At 41.6% G+C, this 26034-nt stretch overlaps 4 protein-coding genes and 2 long non-coding RNA genes across 11 annotated transcripts in view; 3 read left to right on the top strand and 3 right to left on the bottom strand.

The window, feature by feature from the left end:
- The window catches only part of nedd9 (neural precursor cell expressed, developmentally down-regulated 9), a 28432-nt gene extending 16789 nt beyond the window's left edge, over positions 1-11643 (top strand). The window contains exons 3-7 of the mRNA XM_089023918.1: positions 3680-3778; positions 5318-5473; positions 6686-7855; positions 9289-9378; positions 10794-11643. Of these exons, the coding sequence (XP_088880044.1) occupies positions 3680-3778; positions 5318-5473; positions 6686-7855; positions 9289-9378; positions 10794-11342 (2064 nt within the window). The 3' untranslated portion in view covers positions 11343-11643. The remainder of the gene's footprint in view (positions 1-3679; positions 3779-5317; positions 5474-6685; positions 7856-9288; positions 9379-10793) is intronic.
- Positions 1-14543, bottom strand: part of LOC148883021 (uncharacterized) — a 50138-nt gene extending 35595 nt beyond the window's left edge. The window contains exons 1-5 of the long non-coding RNA XR_016118689.1: positions 14402-14543; positions 9548-9613; positions 9272-9321; positions 5003-5043; positions 4780-4878 (exon numbers count right to left, since the gene is read on the bottom strand). This is a non-coding gene — a long non-coding RNA (uncharacterized LOC148883021). The remainder of the gene's footprint in view (positions 1-4779; positions 4879-5002; positions 5044-9271; positions 9322-9547; positions 9614-14401) is intronic.
- An 865-nt stretch (positions 14544-15408) lies between these two features.
- smim13 (small integral membrane protein 13) lies at positions 15409-17645 on the bottom strand. Its single transcript, XM_089023934.1, has 2 exons — positions 17227-17645; positions 15409-16428 (listed from the first exon to the last, which is right to left on the bottom strand). The coding sequence occupies exons 1-2, from the start codon at positions 17300-17302 to the stop codon at positions 16229-16231; spliced, it is 276 nt and encodes a 91-aa protein (XP_088880060.1). The 5' UTR covers positions 17303-17645; the 3' UTR covers positions 15409-16228.
- Positions 17646-17775: 130 nt separating this feature from the next.
- LOC148883019 (protein OSCP1-like) lies at positions 17776-23115 on the top strand. Of its 5 annotated transcripts, none has more exons than XM_089023921.1 (12): positions 17776-18230; positions 18710-18822; positions 18954-18983; positions 19514-19668; positions 19743-19910; positions 20930-21010; positions 21099-21202; positions 21290-21418; positions 22133-22181; positions 22321-22466; positions 22772-22829; positions 22892-23115. In XM_089023921.1, the coding sequence occupies exons 2-12, from the start codon at positions 18711-18713 to the stop codon at positions 23021-23023; spliced, it is 1164 nt and encodes a 387-aa protein (XP_088880047.1). In that variant the 5' UTR covers positions 17776-18230; position 18710; the 3' UTR covers positions 23024-23115. The 5 variants fall into 5 exon arrangements, with proteins under 5 accessions (XP_088880047.1, XP_088880050.1, XP_088880051.1 ...); XM_089023924.1 differs by having other exon boundaries at positions 17776-18236; XM_089023925.1 differs by lacking the exon at positions 18954-18983.
- On the bottom strand, positions 20508-23700 carry LOC148883018 (uncharacterized). The gene is made up of 3 exons (XR_016118690.1): positions 23562-23700; positions 22305-22549; positions 20508-20759 (listed from the first exon to the last, which is right to left on the bottom strand). It is a non-coding gene; the product is annotated as an uncharacterized LOC148883018 (long non-coding RNA).
- On the top strand, positions 23303-24075 carry lsm10 (LSM10, U7 small nuclear RNA associated). Of its 2 annotated transcripts, none has more exons than XM_089023928.1 (2): positions 23303-23372; positions 23579-24074. In XM_089023928.1, the coding sequence occupies exon 2, from the start codon at positions 23585-23587 to the stop codon at positions 23984-23986; it is 402 nt and encodes a 133-aa protein (XP_088880054.1). In that variant the 5' UTR covers positions 23303-23372; positions 23579-23584; the 3' UTR covers positions 23987-24074. The 2 variants fall into 2 exon arrangements, with proteins under 2 accessions (XP_088880054.1, XP_088880055.1); XM_089023929.1 differs by having other exon boundaries at positions 23308-23372; positions 23582-24075.
- Positions 24076-26034: the final 1959 nt, after the last annotated feature.

The raw sequence follows: 26034 nt of genomic DNA, 5'->3' as shown, positions 1-26034 counted from the left end.
CAAACACTCCCTGCTGCCATAAAAGTTGTACTCTTAAACGGAACTGATGTCATTGCGTGTGCGCCCGATGGTGCGTCTTAGAAGCTTTGTGAGACCTCCAGATAGGAGGAGAGATCAGGATTAACTCATTCACTGCCAGACGATGTGCAAAAATGTGTCCACTCCAGTAACAGGGTTTTTGTCATTGTCACTCGAGTTCCAAGACCGAGAGAATATTGACTTTTAGGACTACATAAACATCCAATGCAGCATAAGAAACCTGAGACTCTCTTCTTTCATCAGAAAAAGAGTTAATTCCTAAGGTATATGGTTCTGGAGTTATCTGAGCTTGAAATGGGCGGCAGTAGTACAAAATACAATACATACATATTGATTTATATAGCGCTTTAACAACAGCTAAAGCTGGAACAAAACTCTAACATGGACAAAAGGCAAATGCTGCCCCCTCTTGGAAGGGAAAAAACACTGTCAGAGGTTTGTCCAGCACTTTATTGATACCCAAGCATGAGAAAAACAAAAGCGTGAATCTTTGGGTTACCAGACAGAGAAGAGTTTGCAATGCAGTCAGTAAAATCCAAAAAAGGCTTCCAGAAAGCTCATTCAGAAATCGTGGATGATAGGACGACATGGGCTCCGATGCGTCTTAAAATGTTCGACCTGCCAAAAACTCGAGCCTGCCAATGTGCTAAGCCAACAGCAGGAGGGCCGTGACTCATTCAGCGCCACGCAAGGGTTTAGCTCCTCTGGTCACCGGTGTAAATCTAATCCCGTTTGAGTCACACAGTTTGCGTTGCCTCCCCCATGAAGGAATCCTGACAGCCTATCACCTTAGTGGGAGCAAATGTTTGTCCGGTCGCTCGGGGAGGCTATTCATGATGTCATTGTCTTGCCTGTTTTTTTTTTTTGTACTGACAAAAAAGGGGGTGCAGCACCACTCTCTTTGGAACTGGTAAATATTTACAGCACCAATTATGACAGAGGCCGACCTGCCCTCTGCGCAACAGCGAACTGGGTAAACAAGAGGGAGGAGATGAGTGGAATAAATGAACGGTGCGCTAGTCCTCTCAGGCGATGACGCGTACCTGCGCAAAAAGGTCAACGGGGGCCTTAAAGCGAACACCTTGGTGCCATCTGCGTGTGGCAGCTGAATCCAGATATCCTCTTATCGCCAACGCACACACATTCAACCCGCGGGGCTGAACATGACCTTTAACTCAGTCACTGCCAGACAATATGCAATAATGTGTCCACTCCAGTGCCAGGGCTTTTGTCATTTTCACTCAAATTGCAGGACCCACAGAATATTGAGTTTTAGGACTACATAAACATTCAATCCGGCGTTAGAACCCTTAGACTCTCTTCTTTCATCAGAAAAAAATGAGTTAATTCCTAAATTATATGGGTCAGGAGTATGGGTTTGAAATGAGGGCAGCTGTACAAAATACAATACAATACATATTGTGTCCACTCCAGTAACAGGGTTTTTGTCATTGTCACTGGAGTTCCAAGACCCAGACAATATTGCGTGTTAGGACTACATAAACATTCAATGCAGCGTAAAAAAAAACCTTAGACTCCCTTCTTTCATCAGAGAAAAGGGGTTCATTCCTAAGTTATATGGGTCTTGAGTTATCAGATCTTGTAATGAGGGTGGCTGTACAAAAGGCAATGCAATACATACATATGGGTTTGTATGGCACTTTAACAGCGCTAACATGGAAAAAAAGGCAAATGCTACCCCCTTGTGGAAGGGACAAAATATTGCCAGAGGTCTGGCCATCGCTGTGATTGATATTTTAGCAATTATGCTATGCGCGCAGCATGCTATGCTATGTGCTCAGCAAGCTCAAAGTCAAGTCAGAGTCGAGCGTGCGGTTCAGTCAGGCCCATCTAATTAGCCACACGAAGATGCTACCAAAGTCATCATGATAAAAAGGTAAAAAGAAGATAGTAAAATCTGGTGTTGGGTTTTTGAAAAAGGTAGAAACATACAAGGCGCAAGGAATGTGTATGGAGTGAAGGAAAATACGTCTTTCTCTATCTTTGGAGTGTTTTTAAGATGATCGAATCAAGACACTGAAGTCACCCGGCGCCATGTTAGCAGTCCATTACCTTCCATTGGAATAACATTAAGCAAACATGATCGCAAATGCTACTTTTGTTCAACTGTTTGGGGGGGATTTGGGGAGTCTCTGACCGACGGGTGCGTGAGAAGAGCGAGAAGCAGCCCCATCTATTTATTCCTCGGCTGGTTTATTTCAGCCTCGGTGTACATTTCACTTGTGAGCCACCGGCCGCCGCCTGCGTGGGCAGGTATGCTAGCAATGAACACCTTAAATCACCTCGAGCTTGTTCGACTCGGGACTGATTGGAACCATATGAACGTTGCTTTGGACTCCCAACGTTGAATGACATTCCTTTCCATACTCAGCAACATACTCCTACTTTCCATTCCTCACTGTTCCCTCACTACCCCCCCCCCCCCCCCCGTTCCCGTTGACTTTTTTGTTTTGTTTTCATAAATCGCTTTAACAGACCAGTGCTCCCCCCCTTTCCCGCTCAACCCGCTTCTGCTTACCCTGAAACATTAAGCCCATTCCGTGCTGGGTAGCTAGCTATCTAGCTAGTTATCTATTTGTTAGCTAGCTTGCTTTAAGTAACTCTATTTGAGTTACTTCCGAGTTGAGTGATCACTGGCGCGTGTGGCTGCCACTGCTCACAGAGAGAAAAAAAATATCCTGTGACTGAAAAGTGACCTTGAGAGTTTTGAAAGGCGCTTATAAATTTAATGTATTATTTTTATTATTATTGCAGATGCTATTTAAGATAGTAAGTCGGCTTAACGATGACTCAAGAAGAGTGAATGCTCAACTTGGGAGACCTTTCTCCACTGCTAGCATTCGTACTAATTCCTTTTCACAAACTCAGTCATGAACCTTGCTCGTTCCAGCGAGGCGAAGGTAGCAAGTGGGGGTGGAGAAGAAAAAAAAGCAGTCGTGGGCCCAGAGAAGGACATTCCCAGAATTCCTATGTCTGTCTGACGCAGCGAGGAGGTCTGCGACTTTGCTTTTAGGGGATACGAGACAGCAGTGTGTCGGGAGGAGCGGGGGTGGGGGTGGAAAAAGTGGGATTAGGAGGTGTGGAAGGACTGATCAGCACTGACAGGAAAGGCCAATAGATGTCAGATTTAAAGGAAAGAAAAGGAACGAGGCAAAAAATAAAAAGTCACTGGTCCAAAAGAAGCTAGCAAAGATGGTTTGCTTTCCAAGCAGTAATCATGTCATTATGCTCAAAGTCAGTCTCCAGCATAGCGTTAAACTTTTATTCGGGTTGCATCATCCATTTAAAGTATATCATAAAACCACAACCGAAATCACTGCAAAACACCTTCAAAAAAAAAAATAGAGTTCACTAAAAGCCGTCCGTCTCTGTATTTTTACCTTTCGGTTCGCACAACACCTAATTGACGTCCTCACTGCGACTGACTCGCGCAGATTTTTCCACGACGCCGTCAGAAGCTTTTAGGAGTTCACTTTTCAACTACAAACTGGACTCTTGAGTGGCGGGCGGCCATGTTTGCAAATGTTCAGCATTTGTCATGGCCCCCCGCCGTAAACAGGGTGCCATTTTTAGACAGCGGCTCTCATTATTTGTACTTCTCCCTTCTGTGATTGGACAGGTGGTGACCCCTACCAGAGTGGGACAGTCGTACACCTACAGTCCGGGCCAGCATAACCAACAGGACCTTTACGATGTCCCACCCAGTAGATCACAAGGGGTAGGTGTCCTTTTCTTTTGCCACGCACTAGGTTAAGTTTTCTCTGTGAACAACATCATCATATGTGGAGAGGAAAAAAAAAAAATTCAATCGAGGTGAAGGAAGTTTGTTTAGAGACTAATAATGATATATTTAACCATTTGGTTTGCAGCATGTCAGAAAAAAAGTCTAATGTATTTTTGGGGGGGAATTTGGGAGTGTTTTTTATGTATTTATTTGTTTATTTATTTTCCTCTTCAATATTTATTGATTCATTCATTGATTTATTCACTTGTTTATGTATTCATGTATTTGTTCATTTCTTTATTTTATATTTATTCATTTTTTCTTTGTTCAATCTTTATTCATTTATTTGTGTATTCATTCACATTCATTAATTTATTCATTTATTTATTTATTCATTTGTTCATTTATTTATTTTATATTTATTTATCCATTCATGTATTCATTCATTAATGCATTCATTTATTCATTCATTTCTTAATTTATTCCTTCATTCATTTATTTTTTATGAAGTCATTTCTTCATTCCTTTATTCATGTATTTATTTATTTATTTATTTATTCATTCATTTGTTCATTTATCCATCCATATTATGCGGGATCGAGTCGCGGGGGCAGCAGCTTCAGGAGGGAAGCCAAGACTTCCCTCTCCCCAGCCAATTCTTCCAGCTTGGCAGATCCCGAGACGTTCCCAGGCCATTCATTCATTTATTTATATTGATTTATTCTTCTCTTTCTTCAATATTTATTTATTCATTCATTTATTAATATATTCATTTATTTGTTTATCCATTTATTTTTTTATGTATTCATTTGTTCCTTCATTGATGCATTCATTTGTTTTTATTCATTTATTTATTATTTATTGCGTGAACGACAACGATAATCAGCCCTCAATCACGTACGGCAATGAAAATAGACACACGCAGCTCTACCGTTTGGTTTTCGCTCAGTGATGCTAATACAACAAACACAAATCGAAAGAAAATAAATCCTTACTTTAACTCCTGTGTTCGGCCCGTTCACCAGAACTGGTTGGTTCATCACGTGGCATTCCGGAAAAGGCGTTGGTCGAGAACGTCGGGAATTGAAGACACCCTGTCAAGTTGAAAATGTTAAAATTACATTTCTGATAGTGCTAATATTGAGAAATAAAAAGGGAAACATCCATGTCACGCTTAAACAAGAAAGGCAGTGGACTGACTGAAAAAATGAGGCACACCTGAACAAGACTGGAGGGAGATGATCGGTTGGCGCAAGGAACTGTTTAGAAGAGATGGAGACAAAAACCAAATGAGCGCAAAACAGCAGCAAATATGGCAAAAGCCTGAAAAATATAATAATAATAATAATAATAATAAAAAATAATGATAATAATGATAATAATTGATAATGATGATGAAATAATAATAACAAATAGCAATAATAAATACAAAAATAAAAAATAAATTAAAAAATAATAAAAAATCAAACATCAATCAAAAAAATCAAATAATATTAATAATAATAATAATAATGTTTGTGTTCCTTTTTTCAGGTTTATGACGTTCCGCCCGGTCAAATGTTAGGCTCACCATACCTCGGACAGCACGGAGCTACACGCAACCAGGATATCTACGACGTACCCCCATCTCAAGCCGACCTCAGGACGCAAGGACAAGACGTTTACGACGTCCCTCCTTCTTTGCAAGCGGTAATAAAATACTCCCGACAGAGAGAGATTTGCTTTTCGGGAAGGAAGAAACAACCCTGGAAGCGGCGATTTTCAAGTTGTTAACACGGTCGCTGGCGTTTGTCACATTTGGCGCGGATTAATTAATCATACGCTCAACGTCACATTAATGACATTTTTGCGGTGGCGCTGAATATAAGCTTCGCTTGCCAGAGGCGTTGAACCAAAACTCCATGAGTGTGGTTTTAGTCTGTCTCAAGCGTCTATGGGAAAATGCAAAACAAAACCCTTGACTTTCCACAGCTTCAACTGTTTTTTTTTTTTTTTCCTTAGGCAGATGTCCAACCGTTTGCTTCTTCGAAGCAGAAATATGGCGGGCTTCGTAGCTTATTAACTCATTGACTGCCATTCTCGGATTTATTTGGGAATTGAAAAGCATGACGCGGAGCGCCATACCCCAATTTGTTTGGGTTTAGTTTTTTCTTGTTTGGGTGCTGGCAAAGCACTGGTCAGACCTCTGGCAGTGTTTTTTTTTTTTCCCCCTTCCACGAGGGGGCAGCATGTGCCTTTTGACTAGCCACCCCCATTTCAATCTCAGATAACTCCACACCCATCAAACTCAGTCCCATAACTTTTTTTTTGTGATGAAAGAAGAGTCTGCATTGAATGTTTATGTAGTCCTAAAACTCAATATTTCATAAGCGCATTTTTATAATAGTGGGGATTATTTTTCCTTTTCACCATTTTCTGTGAAATGTGTGTGCTTTCAAGTAGAGGACAGGGTATAAATTCAACGCTGTTGCAATTTTCATGGCAATCATAAGAGCGGCTGATGAAAGGGTTTCTTCAGCCGTTATCTGTAGTTCTTTGAAGGTGTCAGACGTTTCACTCCTCATCCGAAGAGCTTCGTCAGCGAACTAAAGTTGTGCTGGTAACTCTGGCCTTACGGACAGAGGTGGCGGTACCAGACCTCCGCTCTGCTAGGTCCCTGCTCTCAGGTTGGGGGCAGCAGTGGACTGTCCATTAAGGATATATATAAGGCCAGAGTTACCAGCACAACTTTAGTTTGCTGATGTAGCTCTTCGGATGAGGAGCAATACGTCCGACAAGAAGTACAGATGACGGCTGAAGAAACCTTTTCATCGCTGGACCACTCCTGTACGATCCTACACAGACACAAGAGCGACTGTTTATCCCCAAATGTAAACATCATGCCTGTCCTTGACCCTTCAGGTTTACTCGGTGCCACCGTGCAGAGCCAACGCCGGCCAGCAGGAGGACACCTATGATTTCCCGCAGCCTCTCAAACAGATGCAAGAGGGCATCTACGACGTCCCCCCGCCCACCCTCGCCAAAAGTGCAAAGAATGATCAGTCCGTTTACGACTTCCCTGCCAGCGCGGAGGCCGCCGGCCATCAGCTGCAGAACAGCAACGAGGGTATCTACGACGTACCTCCGACGGCCCTCCTGTCCGTCGGGGCGGTCTCGCCCAGCGACGTCTACGACATCCCGAGAGGCATGCAGCTCTCGCAGCACAGAAACTCGCCCGCCGATAGGGACAAGGGAGTGTACGACGTCCCCGTCCAGGAATCGCGAGCCGTCGCCGACGCGTCCGACGGCATCAACCGCCTGTCGTTTTCCAGCACGGGTAGCACGCGAAGCACCATGTCCACGTCATCGTCCTCCACGGGAACCGGCTCGGAGGGCCGCCTGGTCCTGGACGTGGACACGGCGGTCCAGAGGTTGTATCGTCTGCAGCAGGCTGTGGAGGTCTCGGTGGGGGCTTTGCATTCCATGGCGGCATCCCCGCACTGGAGGACCTTTCCTTTCATGGAGCGCCACGCCAACGAGGTCCGCACGATCCTGGACAAGGTCCGAGCGTCTCTGGGGGACTTTATCGTATTCGGGAAAGGGGCTGCGGCCAACGCGACGGCCCTTTCCGACTCCACCCTTCACAGCAAGATGAGGAGGCAACTGGGACGCTTAGAGGACTCTCAGCAGATACTCCTGCAGATCTACCAAGTCTTGGAGAATAGCAGCTGGGCGCTAAACGCATTGGCCTCTTCCGCCGCCGGCAAGCATCACAACAAGAGCGACGAGCTGGACCGTTTCGTCATGGTCTCCAGAACCGTGCCGGACGACGCCAAGCAGTTGGCCTCCACGATAGGGAACAGTGCCGAGTTGCTGTTCAGACGGACGCACATGGAGGGTTCCTTCTCCAGCGGGAGCACGCCCGACGACAACATGAGCCACCCGCTCACATCGCCCTCGTCAGACAGCGACACCTACGGGGGCCAGACCAAACCCTTCCCGGTGCCCTCTAGCCAGGACAAGGACAACATGAACCACAGCGAAAAGTGTGTGAAAAGCTGGATGGAAGACTACGACTACGTACACCTGCAGGTAGATTAGTTTACATTCAATTAGATAAACCTTTATTATTCTCACACTGGAAACATTTACATTTCACAGCAGCAAAGTGATGAAAGGAAGAGGGAAGGAAAAGAAGAAGTAGAAAAACAAAATACGGGAGGTGCTGTCAAGGCAGCCACTCTTGCAGTGCCATCTTGGAGTCAAATGAACAATAAATAAATAACACAAATACAGACAGTCATTCAATCTTCAGCACTTTCTGCAGCCTCTTTGTCTTATGAAACAATTCAAGATGAAAGAAGAGAGGATCAAAGCATCCTTTTCACCAGTGGATCAGGGACGTCATGGTGAAACGTATACGTTTGCTACAAACTAAATGTTGAAAGCAAACACAAAGCTGGAGCATCCATTGACAAAAACAGATTGTCTCAAATCTCCTGTCCAGCGTAAATCCACTTCAATTCCAAGTAGCGACAGTTCCACATAAGCATCGCCGCTCTGCGCTGACGCTCCTTTCCTTTCTTGCGCAAATAAAAGACAATCGCCCCAGAGCTGTCTAGTGAGGACAATCAAATGGCACAGACATTCCTGCCAAATCAAAAACGGTGCTGGCATATTCGTGCTGCCGAAAAGGCGCAACCGCTCAGTAGTTCCCTCCTTGATGAATTTTGAACAATGCTGAAAAACAATCCCTATACGTTCCACAACACAAAGTGACAAAAGAAAACAAAGAAAACACCAAAATCAAGACTCGTGACAGCACTTGCTGACGGCTGCCTACTCGGGCGCCATCTTGGACTTCACTTGGTAGATTGCGCACGCATGTACACAGACGCTACAATCGTTTATCTACAACACAGGTGTCAAAGTCAAGGCCCGCGGGCCAAATCCGGCCCGCCACATCATTTTTTTCGTCCCGCGAAAGCAAATCAAACTTGTTAAATTCCACGATGATTGCTAAAATCTGAGCCAAAATGTCATATTTTTGGATGTCAACCACAATAAAAGTCATTATTCTTGACTTCAGATTTGAAAACGAGTTATTCATTAATTTGCTGTGTGCTCTATATGTAATATTTGAAGGGATTTAAACGTTCTAATGGGTTCCCCAAATTCATAACGGCCCTCGAGAGGAAACCATAACTACAATGTGGCCCGCGGCAAAAAATAACTTTGACACCCCTGATCTACAATATTTGAAGGTCTGACTGATTTGAAGGTCAATACAGTTTCCGATATTTGAAATTCTATTTCATGCAATAACTTTATTTTTGGTTCCTTATGACAGTAAAGATATTGATTCAAGGTAGAACATTTAATAGCTACAGAAAACCTGAAACAATTGGCTGTTTTTTTTTTGTTATCTTGGTCTTCCGTTGTAGTGTGTTAATTAGTTTTTTTTTAATGTCTTTTGTTCCAATGTCTGATGCTAGTCATTTCACATACCTGTCCTCAATTTGCAGGGTAAAGAAGACTTTGAGCGTCAGCAAAAGGAGCTGTTGGAAAAAGAAAACATCATCAAGCAGAATCAAGCTCAGTTGGGCCAGGAGCAGGTGAGCTTGAGAAACACAAAATGTCTGTTTTTGTGAACACAATGGCCAATTTCAGTCAAAGTGTATCACAAATCTTTACAATAAGACCTGCGCGCCTACAAGAGGTGAAAATCTGCAATTAAGCCCAACAGAACAAAACAAACATTTTTCAAAATGTGTTCTCTCTCACTCTTTTCTCCAAATGAGGGTCCGCGTTCTTCCTTCGGGTCGTTTTCTCATTCTCTATTCACGTTCACTGTAACAGACAATGACAAAATAAAGAGAATTAAACTAGTGTATTTATATTTAAACTCCAAAACGTTCAACCATTGCGACGTCAAAGTACACGAGCTTGACGGGAACAGAGTTTTTCATGACTGCAGAACATCCCACCTGCAGATGTGCAGATATGTTGTTCGTTTTTTTGTTGTTTCTTTTTTTGCATGAAAAATGTTAACTGAATGTTTTTATTTTTATTTTATTTGTTTAATACTGTAAAAAACATTAGCTGACTTAGGAAGGCATGAATGCATGTTTAAGGCTTGAATAAGTAACCTGTATTGGTTTGTACTGAAAAATAAACATTTAATAAAATATACGTTCGATAAAGATATGTACATGTAGAACTGGAGAGAATACTACATACAGTAAAGTCTCGTTATATCGATATTCTCAGGAGTCGGAAAAAATATCGAAATAACCAGATTATCGATATATCCGATCCTGCGGGCATGTAATTTTCTCCTTGAGTTCATAGAAATAGTATCGTAATAAGCAGTACTATCGATATAACGAGACTTTACTGTACATGTATGTTACTAAAAAAATGTTTGTATGTACTGTTGTTCATAACTCGAATGTTCGTAATCTGTATAGCATCTGTATAGCGCTTTAACAACAGCTGAAGTTGGAACAAAGCGCTAACATGGAAAAAGAGGTGAAAGAGAAACACATTGCCATAGGTCTGACCGTTGCTTTATCGTCACCCCTGCGAGAAAAAAACAAAACCCGAAGAAATTTGGGAATGGCGCGCGACGTCATATTTTCAATTCCCGAATATGAATGAGTGAATGAGGGGAAAATAATTTGGGGGATAAGTTAACCCTGTCTATTATCATCATTATTACTTCTGTACTTTACATGCAAATGTTTATTTTATTTTTATTTATTTTTTTTTTTGGGGGGGGGGGGGTTGTTCTGAAATATTGCCTCCCAGGTGCAGAAAAAAAGACAACTACAGTAAAGTCTCGTTATATCGATATCGGATATATCGATAGTCCCGGTTATATCGATACTATTTCTATGCACGCACGGAGAAAATTACATGCAAACAGGGTCGGATATATCGATAGTCCCGGTTATATCGATATTTTTTCGGACTCCCTTGAATATCGATATAACAAGACTTTACTGTAATATCATTTTGTCTTCTCCAGATCAACCAATTCAAGAAGTTGGAGCAGGAAGTGATCAAACCCGTAGAGAACGACATCTCCCAATGGCTGCCTCACCAACACCCGGGCAGGACCGCCAACCCCCAAACGGAGACGACGACATCCCAGCCCGCCACCACGCGTGCGTGCGCTAGAGATCGCCAACTACTGGGTTTCTACTCAGAGCAATGCGAGCAGCATTTTGTCACGCTGCTGAGCGCCGTGGACGCTTTTTTCAGCTGCGTGAGCGCCGGGCAACCGCCGCGCATCTTTGTGGCGCATAGCAAATTCGTCATCCTCAGCGCGCACAAACTAGTGTTCATCGGAGATACGCTATCCCGGCAGGCCGCCGCCACCGAGGTAGCCAACAGGGTGATGAACTCCAGTAACGTGCTGTGTGACTTGTTAAAAACGGTAGTCGGCGCTACCAAGACGGCGGCGCTCAATTACCCAAACACGTCCGCCATCCAGGAGATGGTGGATAGAGTCACCGATTTGTCACATCACGCACAACAGTTCAAAGAACAATTGCTTCAAATGGCCAAATGGTGAATGTCTTTCCTGCAACTGGTGTAAAAAAAAAAACATTGTGTTGTGTAAATATTTACTCTATTGTTTTTGCTCTAGATTGTTTTTTCTTGTGGATTTTTTCCCCCCCGTAACATTCCAGTCATATATTATGAAGCACCTTATGTTCGTTTCACCCATTGAGTGTCATTGGCGTGTCGTATTGCTGGATGTGAGACAGTCGATCGGAAACTATGTTGATGTTAATAGCCGTGTGTGTGTGTGTGTATGTGGTAAATGGGAGTGGTTCTCCACAGATAAAGTAAAGACTTGGTCATAACCTTGATACTGTGGGTTTTTTTTTTCTGTTTTTTATATACCTCAAAATGAGCTTCATAGAGTGCTTCCTATAAAATACAGTAAAGTCTCGTTATATCGATATCGGATATATCGATAGTCCCGGTTACATCGATACTATTTCTATGCACGCATGGAGAAAATTACATGCAAACATGGTCGGATATATCGATAGTCCCGGTTATATCGATATTTTTTCGGACTCCCTTGAATATCGATATAACGAGACTTTACTGTATGTGTTTAAATTTTTTTACGCTGACGCGATATGCACTCATTCACTGCCATTCCCGAATTTATTCGGGTGTTGAAAATATGACGTGGAGCGCTATTCCCAAATTTGTTCTGGTTTTTGTTTTTTTCTGGCTAGATAAAGCAGTGGTCAGCCCTCTGGCAATGTTTTCCCTTCCACAAGGGGGCAGCATTTCCCTTTTTTTTCCCCCGTTAGCGCTTTGTTCCAGCTTCAGCTGTTGTTAAAGTGCTATATAAACCAATATTGCATTGTATTTTGGACAGCCACCCTCATTTCATGCTCATATAACTCCAGACCCATATGATTTAGGAATTAACTATTTTATTGTAATGAAAGAGAGTCTTAAGGTTCCTTACACTCCATTGAATGTTTATGTGGTCCTAAAAGTCAATATTATGTGGGTTCTGGAATTTGAGTGAAAATGACAAAAACCCTGGCACTGGAGCGGACACATTTTTGCACATTGTCTGGCACTGAATGAGTAGAGAGAGGTTAACATCAACTACAGCCACCAGGTTGCAGCATTGAGCCTCTTTTGGATTAGATGGTTATTTTTTTCAACTAAAAACAATTTCTCATTTCCGTTGCTGACTTGAAGCCAATCCGGCGTTCGACATCTTGCCCAAGGGCACTTTGACAGCCAACATCTTTGGCCAAGATTTCAACAGACAACCATTAACACACACACCTGTCCTACCAACTGAGCCACGGCCAATTGGAGAAATATGCAGCCGATGTGGAAACTTTCTCATATACGATGAGGAAACAGGGGAGTGTATTTTCATTTTTCTTTCCCTGTCAAACTGTCATCACGGGCAAACTCACAAATAGTTATTCATAGCTTCTATTCTAAAAATATCCAGTTATTTTTAACGGCGCTGGCGTGACTTCTCACGAACCAGGGTGTACTGCGCTGGAAGCTCGCAGACGCTGGATAATTTCACTGCCTTCCCGTAGATCATTAGATGTGACAGAGGCAAATGAGGACATGATGTGTTTTGTACGCGTTCTCTGAGCCATGAGAGAGACGTTTTTTTGTTTGCCAAAAATGCCAAAACACATTTTGTCTACCTCAAAGGCTCTCTTCACATTTTGTCGTTTTTTTTTTTTTTTTTTTTTTGCCAGCTACGCATCATAGCAAGCTGACATAGAAACACTTTTCCTACACTCTCTTGGTTTATTTTCACATCGATTAAATAAGAGTGTCGACCCAAAAAGGTCCTGCTCTTGATAGATGGGACAACACAAAGAATAGACGGCCATAATCACAGCGAGGTCCCTCAGACCCCCTGTCAGCTTCCAATCAGAAAATCTCATTAAATCTCAGCTCACATAGCCTGGCACTGCGTGCCAAGCAATTTGTTTTTTTATTATCTGCCGCATTCCTGCTCGCTTTCTCCGGAGAGACGGAGAGGAAAAGGAATTTGCAAATGCAATCCTTTTTAAAAGGCTTCTCCGTTTGGCCAAATAGTAATCGGAAGATATCGGCTCAATTCAGCTTGAGCAAATTCTTACTCGGTGCTAATTTGCTTTGTCAGGGTGAAGAACAACAGTTAAATATGTTAAATTGGCAAAACAATATAGAATCACATATTGATCCAAAATTGACTTTCATTCGACAATATTTACTTATTAGGATGGCTGTGGGTGCTGTGCTAGCTACCTCGTGCGTTCATAAAAATATACAACTCCAATTTTCCAGTGGTTGAGCGATACAGCAGAAGTCAGGTGATTAATGTGGTTGTAAAAATGTCATGTGGGAAGAGACAAGACAGAAAAACAAATTCAGCCCCAATGTCCCACATCGACTGTATCTACTGCCATTTAATTTAAAGCAGGGGGGGGAAGGAAAACCCAAAATACAACAGGAAAAAAATGTACTAAACTAAACTCGCACAACGTAAATTGCAACAACATACTAAACGGCAAACAGTAATACGAAAAGTAAACACGTTTAAAATGAACCTTAAACGTTATTTCATGGCAAAACATAAATGCAAATGAACATGTTCGTTATCATTCCAATTGGCTTCAGTTAGATTAGTAAGCAGAAGACGTTTTTTTAACATTTCTGTTGAGGTTATTTTTTGGGGGGCGTTTTCGTTATATGGTTATTTTTCGTCCACTCTAATAACCTTGCAGAAGATTAAACATAACTTGCGAACAAAAACAGGTGAATCGTTTTGAATGTAACAAACGTGCATATGACCACAGTACTGTACTTCATATCCTCGAGGGAAATAAATGTTTATTTTTTCTTCGACAGCTTGAAAAATACAACAAATGAACACGTTACGAGTGAGATACGTAATTTAAACGTCAGCCCACTATTGTTATTTGGAATTGTGGAAGAATTATCGACGACCGAACGCACCGGGTCATTTCAGGGAATCAATGGAGTTATTTTTGGCATGAGTGCTTCGAGTTAAGCGACGCCAGCTTTCGTCCTTCAACTCGTGTTTATATGTCACCTTACAGACTAAACACTACAAACCTGTTTCTTTCTTTTTCTTTATATTGTGCCGCAGTTATACAACTTGACAACGTGCTGCAAAAAAATGCCTGGGCTGCATTTGGCTTCGTCCCAATTGTTAGGATTCTCTCGACACGTTCCAAAATGGACGACTGCGAACAGGTGTTTTGTTGTGGTTAGATTGAACATTCCTCACCTTGTCCGGAGGAGGGCGCTGTGTCGCCGAAAGTCTAGCAGAAGAAGAACGTGAGCAGAGGAAACCATTGGAGAGCGGATGTCGTTTCTGTGGTTTGCTACAATCATTTCCTGTAAAGTATTTGCAGAATATGAAATTAAAGTTTCTCAAATTGAGAGGAAGAGAAATAGAAGGGCGCGGCTGCAAGTTCCAGAACAAACCTGAAAGGAAGATTTAGGGAATTCATCCAGAGAATCGAGCTCAAAGTGGATGTTTTCTCGGAGGATGCAAACGAACGAATTTGCAAGATTATTTTAAAAATGCATAACAAATGTACATTTTTGGGTGAGGATAAATTGAGCATATTTTAAATGAACAAAAAAATGCCCCTCATGCCAGTCAAAAAATCGAACGATGTGGAACTTCTGCCATCTAGTGGAAAAGAAACGAATTGTTATGTCTGTCACTGCACGTCGCTAACATGGGTGGTGAAACAAACATACAGGCAGTTAACAAATATGTCCCTTTTTGCGAGATATAATAACTTAATATAAAATATATGTTCGGACTCAATTAATGTTGGCAAACTGCAGTTGAGTGGGTCAAACCCGGATGTCTGACGGATGATTTTAAGAGAAATGCTGCTACCTAGTGGTCACTACATGAAGTGCCGAGGAAAGGACCTCAACTAACAAATATAAAGTTTTTTTAGTGCAATCGTCATTAAAAATTACTGTGACAAAATTGGTATTGTCGTGAAAGTAATTCGTGTTTCATAGCCTTATGAATTCAAAAATGGAAATTTACTATACAACGGTTTTTTCTGTTTAAATCCAGAGAGAAGAGAAGAAAAACAAATTAAATGAGGACTTTAATATAAAAAATGAAGACATACCGGAAAACAGGACTGAGTTCAAAGTGTTTGGTTTGAAGCGGTTGCGTCACTAAAATGACCATCGATTAAAAAGTGCACGTTGTATTTTCTACAGTTAACCTGGAAATAAAGAGGGATGACAAATAACAGCAACGCACTTGGCCAGGTTGTAGATCACAGGTGTCAAAGTCAAGGCCCAGGGGCCAAATCTGGCCTGCCATATCCTTTTATTCGGCCCGCGAAAGCAAATCAAACTTGTGAAATTCCATGACGCTTGCTGAAGTCTGAACCAAAATTTCAAATAGTCGCATGTAAACCACAATAACAGTCTTTTTTTTTTACTTGAAATTTGAAAACTATTTATTCATTTATTTTTTGTGCGCTCTATATGTAATATGTGGAGGGGATAAAAATTCCCTCCACATATTTTCACATATTCCACGTGTCTGTTTGGAGCTCCGGGATGTCAGCTTGTGTTATTTATAGCAGCTTCAAAAACAAACTCCACATAACTTGGTTAGATCTTTGTAAATGTCTCTTCAAGTGTACATTGTGTTTTTTAATATACCTGTATTTGTAGAAGCTGTTTTATAAATCTTACCGTAGGGTTGACAACTTTCCATTCACTGCAATTTAAGAAGGTCAAGAAGTCCATGGTCACTACACCCTTTTTTTAAAACCTAATTCATGATCAGGTTGACATCAAAATGGCGCCACAATTGGCTCTAAGCTCCGGTCACCAACTGTGTCAGTTGGGAGAGGTCCTCATTTAGTGTAAGGTGCGTAGTCATTGGCGATCTTACAAGGTGCTCTCTGGGAAGGCAACTCTTTGGCGTGCAGTCCTAGGACGGTTGCGTGCGGGTGCGGGGACGGTGGCGGCGCGTTCGCTCACGCTTTCGGACGACTTGGTCTGCGCCGGAGGGGAGGCCGCCGCATCCCCGACGAGTTCACGCAGGAATTTGAATTTGGACAAGAAGAGTTGCCAGACAACATACCAACCTATGAATAAGACAAAATAACATTACAATGAGAAAGCCAAGCAGCCATGCGGACTTGTGTCATATCAGTTTGATAGTTTCATATATAGTGATTAACCAGTGGAGCGCTTTTGAATCAAAATATACATTTACAAATATAAAAATACTTTTTGATCCAGACTACATATGATTTTCCATGAGAAATTTAAAGGCATTTGTTATGTTAGACGATGACGCGCATCACATCTATGTATTCCTTTCAAAGAGTGTTCACATTCAGAACACATGACATAAAAGTACTTCTTATATGCTAACTAAACGAGGCAAAATATTTGTATTTTGGACAATAAGCGGTGTTTAGGACAGTCATATTGAAATATTAGTTCGCGATTAGCCATTTCACTGCGTTTTTGCTTGTGTGTTACCTACATTGGATTGGATTGAATTTTCCGAGTGGACAAATTTACATTTCACAGCAGCAGTTATGAAAGGAATCCCACATCCCATCATTGTTTACTTTAGACACTTATTTAAGAATAATTTTGTACTGTACAACTGTTACCATGTGAGTGCACTTGAACAATAAAAAGGTTTAAATTGGATTCCTGGCATGGTCGTTGTTTTCAGTTGCCACTGACATGCCAGCAAAAGATAAATATAGACTCTTGGGCGTCATCGAAACTTGTAAAAGATTATTAATCCTCGTTTAAAGTGGACACGGTCGTCTTAAATGTTCACTGACAATGACGCACATTCGCCCTCAAGTGTAAGACAACGTGTTTTGTAAATCGAACATGTAAAATAGTCTTTCCAAACTCACCGCATAACATGAAGATAAGAACACAAAGCAACGTGGCCACAATGACCAGCAATGTGAGCCCGACACTTTGCCACATTTTAGCTGGACACTTGTCTTCGCGACGAAGAGGGGAGGTAGCAGATTATTTACCAAAAAAGACCATCGAAAATACAGAAGGAAAAATATAGCACAAGATTAGCTCCTTTACGCCACTGGCCGAGACTCGAGATTATCAATAACAAAACTGCGGCGCATCGCAAACTCACTGTAGCCTGCTAGCATGTGGCTAGCACAACTAGCGTAATATTAAATAATAGCCACTTTCAAACCCCACAGAGGTCATCAAGGCTATTTTACGGTAACCGGGCTGGGCAAATTAGGCAACGCCGGATTTGTGCTACATAACTGCAGAATGTCTTTGTATTGGTAGCTCTTTAATGCGTAATAGTGTTTACGGCACACTGACAAACCAGCTGCGCCATGCCGAATTGACTTCTGGGAAATGTAGTTATTCATCCATTCACGGTTCAGTAACATTAAACAAGTGCCACTTTCAACCCCCACAGAGGTCATAAAGCCTATTTTACGGTAACCGGGTTTGGCAAATTAGGCAACGCCGTATTTGTGCTACATAACGGCAGAATGTCTTTGTTTTGCTAGCTCTTTAATGAGTAATAGTGTTGTTAGCAGATTGACAACGCGGCTGCGCCATGCCGAGCTGACTTCTGGGAAATGTAGTTATTCATCCATTCACAGTCCAGTTGAAGGAGCCAATCCCAGCTGACGTTAGGCGGAAAAGAGACAACACCCAGAACTGGTCGCCAGTCCGTCGTAGGGCATATACAGACAAACAATCGTTTACACTCACACGTCACTGAGTGGGAACTGATCCCACGCATCTTATCTCATTTTATTTTGACTGCATCATGATGATCTCCGCCGCTAACATCTGAGGATCCACCACAAGCGGAAACATGTCCATGGCAGCGTCCACCAAGTCTGCGCTGAGGATAGCGAGGAGCTTGGTCCTGGTGACTTTTCTTTCATCTGCGCGCCGTCGTGATTTTGGTCGCATACACAAAAAAAAAAAAAAAAAAAAAAATTAACGTGATGAATTTTGTATATTACAGTTTAAGTACAACGCTCTGGTTAGTTAAACTGTATTTTTACACAATATAATTAATTGAATATGGATTCCAGTTGACAAAAGTCACATATCTTAACAATATTAAATTGTAACTGAATTGATAAGACAATACTATTCGAGCCCCCAATCAAAATATCTCCATTGCATTGCATTAGTCCATAGCCAGGATATGTCGTCATTGCAAACCGGCCAATGAGGATGAGCAAAGCTGTTCTGATCCTCTTCCTGGCCACCTGTTCCATCTTAAGGTTTTCTGCAGAGGCATGCTTATAGAAGAACCAGTGGGGGGGACAAAAAAATGTCCTTAAAAAGATATCTGACGTCCGTGTATTTGAATTACGACTGATTTTTTTACAGGATGTCAATGAGAACTCTCCCCTTGGTTTTTATTAACCTTGGTGGGGAGATGCTTTACATACTGGACCAGCGCCTTCACACTCAGAGCACTTCTGAGGACAAGTCTGAGAAAGGTAGCGTGAAAACCTTTGGTCTCTCTTGCTGTTTGTTTTTCACTTTTTCTGCTGTCATAGTATCATTCTCAATATTTTTTGTTTTGATTTTCTTATTTTGGATTGTATCTTTTTTTTTTTCATTCCTGCAGGAGTGTGGTCTGAAAATGACAGAAAAAGAGGTACAGGCAACATAACATAGCAGGGGTTCACGAGCTTTAACTTCCGAGTCTGTAAAATTATGTTGTATAAACTCATTCCGTCACATGGATTCCGTTTGAGCATTGCGGTACGATTGCACTATTCAAATAAATAAATAAATAGGAGATAACTACAGTAAAGTCTCGTTATATCGATATCGGATATATCGATAGTCCAGGTTATATCGATACTATTTCTATGCACGCACGGAGAAAATTACATGCAAACAGGGTCGGATATATCGATAGTCCCGGTTATATCGATATTTTTTCGGACTCCCCTGAATATCGATATAACGAGACTTTACTAGTTAGCTAGCTATAAATAAATAGATACAAAAATAAATAGGCCAGGGAATTGATAAATAAATGGATAGCGAGCTAGCTAAGTAGCTATCTAGCTAGGTAGATAGGTAGATAGATAGTAAAAAAAACACTGACTACAAAATACAATCTTACTTGTTCAGTTTTGCCATCACCCTTTCTCCATTTCCATCCCTTCCCATTGAAAGTGGTGAATGACATCGTCGGGACCATGTTCAGTCCAGGCTTCATGGATGAAATTCTGAAACCTCAGCTGCTGTATTCACACAGGACGATGAAAGTCGTCCTGAATCGCTTGGCGCACGTCTCCATCATGAAGTTGAACCCGGTCAGCATGGAGAAGGTAACGTTGGTTGCACTGAGAACACCAAGGCAAGATTACAGGAATGAACATATATTGGATGTATTTTCAAACAGCTCTACGAACTGATGCTCATGGCCTTCAAGTATCAAGTTTTCCTCTGTCCGCGCCCGAAGGATCTGCTGCTCATCTCGTACAATCACATCGACACCATTAGGGGATTTGTGAAAGAGACCCCAGCCGTTCTCAATAAAGTCGATGAGACTCACAGAAAGATCATTGAGGTAGACCTGATCCTGTGCTAATGATCCAATGCTAATTTATATAATTTGGAATATTGCCTCAAGAAATTTAGTACAAGATGTTACTAGGACTGTAAACTGTAAAATAATGGAGAGAGATGTATACATGTATAGATATACAGTGAGACCTCAACTTACGAACTTAATTGGTTCCCAGACAGTGTAAGGCGAAAAGTGTGTATCTCAAAAAACATTTTCCCATAGGAAACCATTAAAATGGGAATAATCCGTTCCCGGGTTTCCATAAAATATACTTTTCAACTAAATAAGCCTTAAAACTACACACAACATACCTTATTCTATGTATAATAAATGTGCTATTGTATTGTAATGAAAGAAATACACTGCATTGTATCATAAAGTCACCTTATTCACATTTGTGATGGTCATTGATGGCTTGATGGAATGGCGTTGGAGGTCGAAGGTCAAAAGGAATTGCTGTTTGGAAAGAGAGGCGCATTACATGAGGACTGTAATTAAAGAAATAAACTGTGCTGTAAAAATAAAGTTTTATTGACCTTTTAACGTTGTTAATGGCTTATGGAAGGAGAGTCACCTTCCATAAGGACTGTTGGTAACTTAACCTCTGGTGCTGTTCGGTCGTGTGCTTCTGCTGAAGATCACTCCGCCAGCCGTGGTGGGTGTGTATTATGAAAATAGTGCTTACTATAAGATTTAATTTTCAGAAATTTGACATTTGCAAGACGAAAAGTTTGTAAGATAAGGTGTTTGTAAGTTGAGGTCTCACTGTAGCTATACTGTAGATATATGATAACTTACATTTGTACAGTAAGTGCCATGGAACTGCTATATGCAGAATGGAATAGGAGCCTGTTTCACAAAAAAAATTAAGGATTTGCATATTGTGGTTTCTATAAGCAATTCTCTTTCAATTACTAGTCAATTACTTGCGGACTTTCCCTATAGTGTACTACGATTGCATCCGTGGGTGTCGTCAGTTCACAGTATGTAACACTTCGATGTATTTTTTTTTTGTGTAGATCTACTCGTCGATGACAGCGGGTGAATTCCAGCTCCTGCGTCAAACGCTGCTGAGGTTCTTACAAGACACGCACATCCGCGTCAGTACATCGTTATCTAAATCATTGATGTAAAGAACTGAGATCACAACCACCGTGTCGTTCACAAAGTGTTTTTTTCCGCATTCAGGTGTCCATTTTCCTCAAAAACAAAATCCAGAATCCCAATGGCCGTTTTGCCCTGTCAACATCGGGGCCAGTACCTCACGGAATGGACATTCCGGGGGTCGTTAGGTGAGAACGTATCCATAGAATATTTGTGTGTTCCTTTGGATCGTTTCATCCAAAGAAAAATGCATAGTCTCCATGATGTCTCTATAGGATATTTGACAGGAGGGGACGAGAAACGCGACAGTGGCGGTTCTCATCGGCAGGGAGTTACACCCGTCATAGCAAAGATCCATCGTTTGGCCTTCACGGGGACCGAGTCATCAAACTGGGCGTGAACATGTTGTGCAACTCTGAACATGTTTATAACAGTGGCGGGCCATGGATTTCATCGCTAGGCCTTCAGTAGTGCTATGTCTGAATTAATCCAGACTGAAAAAAGTGTGGTGTGATTTACTACAAGTCCACTAGAGGGTAGCATTAGCCAGGAAATAACTGACCGATCTTTCTTAATGATGTCCATTTTTTTTTGAAAAGTCCGCCTTGAAAATGGCTTTAGTAGAAAATCTCCAACAAAATCAATTTCTTCTGCTCCTTCAACCATTTTGGGTTGACAAAACTGCTGTAAAATCAACACAATATATTTGCTTCTGCAAATCGCTATCAATACATTGTGCTAGCTCTGGCCAGTATGCTTCTGTCACGAGTGGCTTGTGATCAGAGCAGAACTGATTTTGAAGGCGTCCAGGTAGATTTTTGACCCTGGTCACAAATGATGACTAAAATGTGATTGGTTAAATTTTTAAACACGAAAACACACGTCTGGAAGCAGCGCAAAAGGGGAAAAGTAATGAAAGGAAGCCGCAAGATAATTTGGAATTATTTACTAAGAATTCATGGACAAAATATAATTAACATCAGTCCGTGATTCAGATATTTTTAGGCCAGCAGGGAAGGCTTTGAAGGCCTTGACGGTCCGCCACTGGTTTATCTTTTTTTTTTTTGTATCTACATATATGGCTAACACTCTTTTTTATGCTATTTTCTTCATTTTAGGTACAGCGTAAATCTAGCGGTGGAATCATCCAAAGTTCCCTCAGTGGAGGTATTATAACAGTAAAAATTTGCCGCCCTTGATCAAATCATTCGCATGTATAATTTGACACCCTTGCGCTCAACATTCACGTTTTTTTAGTACCCGTCTTACTGCTATAACTGTCTTTCCTACCTTCACAATGCCACAGATGGATGTCTCCCCCAACCCTTTAGCAAAAGAAGAGCTCAATCTATTGGCCCGCCTGATAGGCACCGTTGAGATTGAGAACGCCTCCGCTTGTCAAACTGGCTTCCAGATCAACCTTCTTGCTTCAGTCCAAGAAGAGGAGTCAGGGTATCATCCATTTTCTAATCCGACGGAGTCAATCCCAGTTGTATTCGGGCAGCCGGCGGGGTACACCTTGAACTGGTTTCCAGCTAATTTGAGGGAACAAACACAACAACCATACATGCTCACAACCACAACCAGAGACAAGCATTCATTTTGCCTGCCATGCAAGCTGTTTTTTTTGGAATGTGAGAGATAAACCAGAGTACCTGGACAAAACCCACGCAGGCTTAGGGAGAACATGCAAACCCTACATGGGAAGCATTATTTAGCTAGCATGTTTTTAACTTGTATGTTATTTTTTTGAAAAGGGGAGCTGTGGGTGGAGCCGACGAGTCATTTGAAGTGATGAATATACAAGCCTTGAAGGTAAATATTTTTTTGCGGCTTTTTCTGACTGCTAAATGACTGTTTTTGTTTTTTTTTTTCAGGATGAACATTCCACAACTCATCTGGCTCAAATCGCCAAACTTTTCGTTGAACAAGAGGAGACATCAAATAATGTGAATAGCAATAAAGGAGATGAACTACTGGCTATGATGGATGACCTTGGACCCTTATAACGTGAACTGTAGCATCAAACCACACTCCACTGGAGTGTATCCCAGCTAAATAAATGATTACATCGATTATTTAAAGAAAATTCTAATTTATTGCAGTCAACATAATTATTTTTAAATAAAATATTGATTGTGTATTGCTGTTTGGCTTTTATTCCCTCCTTTGAAAAATTAATGAACTTGGTTTTTATTTAAATATTCACTGCGATTCTTCTAGTGACCAGCAGAAGGCAGTGTTGTTGTTTTTTTGAAACAGAAGTATCTACGTCATCACGCTACGTTCTCTGTTTCCGGAAGTGTTTTTCACTCTCCCCGAAGGCGTTGGTATTTTTCAAATGGATTAAAAGGAAAGGTAAATGTGTCGTATTTAAAATACTTTCCATCGATAAAGTGTGCTTTTTTTTGTAGTTGTCCTTTTCGTTGTATAATTTACATCGCCAAAAAAAACGTACAGATTTTTATTTTAGCGGCGTTGATCTGCTATTTGGGTCAAAAAGTGTTTACGCGATCCGCTGGTGCTAAATTATAGAACTGAGATAACCTGGAGGATTTTTACAGAAGGTCATGGAGTCAGCGAGTCCTGAGATGTCAAGTCAAGCGGAGAGTTTCTGCTCCATCCGGGAGCGCACCATCGCGGAAAACAGCATGGTGGTGCTCCTGCAGGGCCTCCGCGGGGAGGTGACCACGGTGGACCTGAGGAACGAGAGCACAGCACGAGGGCGGGTGATCAACGTCGATGCGTTCATGAACGTCCGTCTAGAGGAGGTGCTTTATCGTGACCCCAAGGGGCGCCTCGTGAAGCTACAGGATCTCTTCATCACCGATAGAAACATCCGTTATGTTCACATCCCTGACCACATGGACATCATGAAGACGATACAGGGTCAGTTGGCCAAGATCCACCGAGTCCGCAATTTTGCCACAGAGGGAGGCGGCAGAAAGGAGTTCACCAAGAAGACAAATTAATTGACCGATAAGGACATGGAGCTCTTCTATTTTGTTATTGTAAATAAAATCTGACTGGTCCTGAATGGTGGATTTTCTTTAAATGATTCTTTTTTTTTTTTAAATAATGATCCAGAACAATGAAGAATTTGAATCTACTATCCATCCATTTTCCAGACCGCTTTATCCTCAATAGGGTCTTCGGGCATGAGGCAGGGGACACCCTAAATTGGTTGCCAGCCAATCGCAGTAAATGTACCATACAGTTAACTCATTCACTACCAGACGTGCAAAAATGTGTCCACTCCAGTGCCAGGGTTTTTGTCATTGTGACTCAAATTCCAGGACCCACATAATATTGAGTTTTTGGACTGCGTAAACATTCAATGCAGCTTTAAAAAAACTTTGACTCTCTTCTTTCATCAGAAAAAAATAGTTAATTCCTAAATTATATGGGTCTGGAGTTATCTGAGCTTGAAATGGGGGCGGCTGTACAAAAGTCATATGCTGCCTGCTCGTGGAAGGGAAAAAACACTGATAGAGGTCTGACCATAGCTTTATCGGCAACCCCCCTGTAAGAAAAAAAAAACAACAACAAATTCAGGAATGGCGCTCCACATCAATTTTCAATTCCCGAATACATTTGGGAATGGCAGTGAATGAGTTAAAAATGATATTTAATATAATATTGCCCTGTTTTGACAAAGTTAGATGGGAATGAATTGAAATAAATGCAACAAATTGTGTCCAGCAACATAAAAAAAACATTGTCAGAGGCCTTGGCCAGCGCTTTATCAGCACCCGAACAAATTCGGGAATGGCGCTCTACTGCGTCATATTTTCAATTCCCGAATACATTTGGGAATGGCAGTGAATAAGTTAAAAATTAGATTGAATATAATCGTACCCTGTTCTGACAACGTAAAGATGGGAATGAATTGAAAAAAATGCAACAAATTTTGTCCAGCAACATAAAAAAACATTGTCAGAGGCCATGGCCAGCGCTTTATCAGCACCCAAAAAAAAAACACAGAACTAATTCGGGAACGGCGCTGTATGTCATATTTTCAATTCCCGAATACATTTGGGAATGGCAGTGAATAAGTTAAAAATTAGATTTAATATAATCATACCCTGTTTTGACAACGTAAAGATGGGAATGAATTGAAAAAAATGCAACAAATTTTGTCCAGCAACATAAAAAAACATTGTCAGAGGCCATGGCCAGCGCTTTATCAGCACCCCAAAAAAAACACAGAACTAATTCGGGAATGGCGCTGTATGTCATATTTTCAATTCCCGAATACATTTGTGAATGACTTCAAATGAACAAGGGAGTATTTTTTTCTATGACAAGGCTACAAAAGCCTCATGCTAACGCTAAAGTAGAAATATAACAATGATATATATTGAGTGCGGCGTACGCCACACAGTCCGTCTGTCTGTGAAATTGTTTGGCATCTGGCCGTACACCAAGGAAAACATTCATCACGATGGTTACCATTCTGTTGTGCGACCACCCCCCCCCCCCCAAAAAAAAAAAAAAAAAAAAAACAAACAAGCAGTTGGTTTTCTCCACTTTGGAATTTTCGCCCACATTCCAGCCGAGCGTATAGCTGACTTGTCAGTCACTCCAGCTGCATCAAATCTACGAGATGGGGGCCCCTAGAAACGGAGCAGTAGCAGCCCGTTGAAAGGAAGAGAGTGTTTCCCTTGTAAACTGCCAGTCGCGGCGTCCTCCCCAATACCCAAGTACAAATGGGAATTTGAGGAATTTGCAAGAAGGGCCGTGTTATTCCTGCCGGGTGTCAGGAAGAGGGCAGGCCTTGACAAAACACAGATGCAGCTGGGACATATCAACCACTCTGCTCAAAAGATGTCATTTTAAAACTTAAAATCGAGGGCATGATGCTTGCAAAATGTGTGCACTTATACAGTGATACCTCGGTTTTACGAACCCCTTGGCTTACGAACTTTTCGGTTAACAAACGTTAAATTTATGACAATTTTACCTTGGCATACGAACTTTTTCTGTACACGGCGCTGCCTCAATGAGTGATGTGTCGTTC

Source organism: Hippocampus bargibanti, linkage group LG20 (genome assembly GCF_051943395.1).
Source record: "Hippocampus bargibanti isolate YZ-2025 linkage group LG20, ASM5194339v1, whole genome shotgun sequence".
Lineage (NCBI taxonomy): Eukaryota > Metazoa > Chordata > Actinopteri > Syngnathiformes > Syngnathidae > Hippocampus > Hippocampus bargibanti.
Note: the sequence above shows the minus strand (reverse complement) of the source record. Positions and strands in the feature narration are given on the sequence as shown.